A 4,249-nucleotide genomic window follows, 5' to 3' on the forward strand; every position below is an offset into this window, starting at 1 on the left:
TTGGGCTTGTAAATCTATATTTAAATATTTAAATCATTATCCCATCTCTTAAGTTTTGAGAGAGCTCAGCTCCCAATATCAGCCTACCTGGAAATTTTAATAAAACTCACAATGCTTATATTTATATGGGTTTTTTTTTAAACTATAGCTTGCTTGAGTTGGGGGGGGCAGTAATGAGTAACTTCTGTTTGAGATAAGTCTTGCAGATGAAGTTGTAACAAGCAGACTTTGTTTAAGCAATGTCCTGTTTTATAGTTGTATACTGTCTCTGCTCAGATATTAATATCTTATGTATTTTACTGTTTCTGCTGCAAGTGTCATAGAAAAGAATATTTAACAGAGAATTTTCTGACTATGCTTCAGTATTTGTGCCATTGTTACACAAAACCGAATCATGTTGGTTCTCTTGCATTGTGCATTTCACCCCTATAACATCTGTTATGCCCCAGAAGGCAGTATGAACTTTGTGCGACTTCCAGCTCTTCTCGTCAGGGAAAATGACACTTCAACAGATGTAGGAAATGAATTCGTGATGACACAAAGACTGTTTTGTCTACCTAAAAATAAACCATTCTGTATTCTGTAAGACAGAAATTCAAGGAATCCATAATGATTCAAATAAAACCTTAGAACTTTATATCAGGACTGTGTTTCCTACTGACATCCAAATTAATGTTAATGTGATGAAATGGAAAGTTCAGTTATACTGAACTACTTCATTAAGTGTGAAACTTGATGTCAAGCAATTAAAAATGTAACTAACATCTCTCAGTACTGTCATACCCTGGAGAAGTGATGCTTTATGATTTAGCAGTAGCCTGCCCACTACAAAGGTGAAAAATAACCAGCCTCCGTAGAGTTTGAATTTTTGTTTATTGGCTTTGTAGATGCAGTTTGTCTTTCAGATATTTCTACAAAACAAGTTGTAGGCAAGCATTCAAGGCCATTGAATGGAAGACAGGCTATCATTACGCCAGTTAATATATCTTTATTCATAAGAAAAAAGGAAAAAACCCAATATAATGTTATAGTGCTTACAGGATATTAGAATACTGTCTGAATAGAAAACTTTACGTAGTTTATTAAACTGCTAAAACAAATTGAGAAAAAATCTAAAAGTACATTTATATGATAAAATGTTGAGCGAGTGATGTTTGAATAGGCTATTTGGATTAAGTTTTCACTGTAGGTTCCCACACACAGAAGAAAATTATTCTTTAAAATTATTTTTATTTCCAGAGGATTACAAACATATAAGGTGTTTTTAAACACTACAAGTCTCACAGACTTTACAAGCTCAACAATAAGATCATCTCCTTTTCAGTGGGTATGCAGATGACAGGATTTCTTTCCAATAGACAGTTCTCTTAGATATAAGAGATGTGACCGTATGTGGTAAAATCCTATTTTTTCTAGCATTTTGTTGTGGGTTTGCTGGTTAATGATGATAATTTTAGTAATGATGTCATTAGCTTTAATGGTCGTCTTTCGTGTAACATCTGACTGCATGCTGTTCCTTCTTCAAAGGTCTATGGTGCTGGAGTCCTCATTGTCTATAGGAAAAAAAATAGTACCTTAGGTGGCTTAAGATATCTCTGAACATTATTTCCATTTGGTGATTCTGTTTCTTGAGTGGAAACAGCTTAACAGACTTTAATTCAGCTCTATTTTGTACTGTTGTTTTAATGGAATTCTTTAGGGCAGAGGTGTATGGTTCCTGATTGTTTGATTACTCACGGAAACAGCTCAAATCAGACTTTCTCTTACCGAACTGTGACTTTATGGATTGTATAATGTTTTTGTATTTCTGACTTTGCGGAATTAATAGGTGAAGTAAGTTAACTGATTGAGATTTTAAAAAAGAACCTAAAAAAGCGTTTGCCCTGAAATAAAATGCCCTTGAACTGTCTGATACTTAACAAGTTCAGTGTACGTTTAATAATTTCTGTTTCCTCATTTCAGCTTAGGAGTCCAAATGGATGTAAAGTATAGCATTTAAAAACAAAACAATGCACCCTTTTTGGTGTTTCAAAGTATATTAAAGCTAGAAAATATTAGAAATTTAAGAGAGAATCCATTTCTGCAAACATTGTGTTAGTGTAATTTTCATTCAAGCCCGTTCACTTTTATCTGGGAATCAGTGGATTTAAACAGAATATTCTCGGAAGCCTGCATAGTAAAGGGAAAAAAGATTAACTGGGTGAATGGTTGTTCTGGGATTGAATTTGATACCAGTTGAAAACTTATTAATTTCTTCATGTTCAGGAATAATGAAGCCAAGTTTTCTAAGCATATTAAATATTAAATACTAGTGTAATCATTTACTGAAAGCAAAACCACATCACCCAAGTAAGTTTATTTACTACATGAAGTCAAAGTATACCAATAGCCTAGGGTATAACTATGGTCACAGAACTTATGCTAAACAGAATTAGGACCTTCACAAAGCTTCACAAAGAAGCTCTCAGCTATATCTTGCAGTCTACTTGTTTTTCTTAGAAGCCACTGCCAAAGCCATCTGAATTAGCTTCTGTAGCTATCAGTCCTCTCCTTAGTTCCATGTTGATCCCAAGCTATGCCTGGTTTTGTCTTCATAGCTATGTCCTTTCCTTTTTACTGCCTTCACATTACCCTCTCCCTTTCAGACCTGATAAAATAAGCATTCACCCATGTATTCAAAGATGTTCAGACCAGTCTGGTACAAACAACTCCCTTTTATATGAATCCATTAGCTGTTAGTGTACAGCAATAACTTGAATTGTGTGTACATTGCGTGCCATCTTCATCAGAGCTTATAAAAACCTAATGCATCTATGTAGTTCTTGAAATAAATTTGGAAGTAATGTAAAACTTTCTGGATGTGTTGTCTCTTTGCAATATTTTACTTTTAGTAAGTGATGAGTGAGCCTTCTCCTAGCTTGGTACTGGATTATTTGCCTGACTACCTAATAAGCACAGATTGCTAGATTAATCACTTGGGCAATATTTTTCATTCCAGTTTGCATAAAGCAATATTTTTCTATTTACATGAATCAGAGTTGGAAAACGATGAGGCTGGAAAAATTGGACAGATGGTCTTATATTTTTCTATTTTGTAAATATTAAAGTACCATATGTAGAAAATACAATTTTCTTTTGGTTTCAGAGATGTAGCTAGCATGTCTCCACAGAGTTTATAATTGCACTTATGCTAAGAATTTTAAATGGAGTTCAGCCCTTTGCCAAAACTGTGTTACAGTCTCAAATACCTATTTCATTGATGAAGGAAAAATATTCTCTAACTTTGCTTTTCACCTCTCATCATGCAGTTCCTTACATTCTACCTGACATTTATTACTTAATGTATTGCATTTACATAGTTCAACATCAGTTATTACAGTTATTGGAATGGAGCAATGAAATTGTCCTTGAAGCGATACTGCTGAAATGCTAGCGTATATATTTCTGAAGCAACTCTACAAGGCTACAAACTCTATAAAAAAATATAGTACCAGACAAGTGGTGGCATAGGACCTAAAAAGTGAGTCTGTGATTTGAAATAAATGTCTGGGCTCTAATCTCTTGAAATTCCCCAACCTCTGAGTTTATTAGTACCTTGGTTTCCCACCAGCAGTTATATGTCCTGAGGTTAAAGTGAAACTTACCCTGACAGATAAATAAAGAAGTGAGGCTTTGCGTAGCCTCCTGATTTATTACTCTTTGATGTTTAATACAACAAAAATAAAACTTTGTCTGAAACTCATTTCCTTTCCCACACTTAAGCTTGTCTTTTGCTTCTGGTACCATGGACGTAAAGACCATAGGTGAGAATGAGCACATTAGTCTCTTTCTTTGTCAGTGCTATGCGTGTGTCCTAAAGGAGCCTTCACTGGGTTCCTTGCTATTGCAGTGAGAATGGTACTTGTCCCTGCTCTGGTACTAGATTCAACATTTTTACAGTCCACTTCAGTTTCTTCCTGACCTCTAGGCAGTCATGCCCTCTTCCTGATGGTCTTTATGGACTGACAAGTATTGATGTTAGCAAACAGCGTACACACAGATATTTACTTTTGCCTGAAGGATGTGTTCTAGGGGGCTTTTTGTGGTTTTTCTTCTTAGCTATTTTCTTACGGGGGGCAGGGTATAAAATCTTAATAATAATTTTAAAAAAAAGTAAGTTCAATTGTGATGATCTCCTCAGGAAAAGTATCCACCATTCAGGTCATCTCATGAAAAATGTTATTTACCATACAGATGTTTTACTTTTTTT

At 34.7% G+C, this 4,249-nt stretch overlaps 1 protein-coding gene across 1 annotated transcript in view; it reads left to right on the forward strand.

Moving 5' to 3' along the window:
* The first annotated feature begins 3,784 nt into the window (after positions 1-3,784).
* NCAM2 (neural cell adhesion molecule 2) overlaps positions 3,785-4,249 on the forward strand; it is a 156,168-nt gene continuing 155,703 nt past the window's right edge. Inside the window, exon 1 of the mRNA XM_009283059.1 lies at positions 3,785-3,803. Coding sequence (XP_009281334.1) covers positions 3,785-3,803 — 19 coding nt within the window. The remainder of the gene's footprint in view (positions 3,804-4,249) is intronic.

This window comes from Aptenodytes forsteri, unplaced genomic scaffold (assembly GCF_000699145.1).
Source record: "Aptenodytes forsteri isolate BGI_AS27 unplaced genomic scaffold, ASM69914v1 Scaffold2, whole genome shotgun sequence".
NCBI classification, from domain to species: Eukaryota; Metazoa; Chordata; class Aves; order Sphenisciformes; family Spheniscidae; genus Aptenodytes; species Aptenodytes forsteri.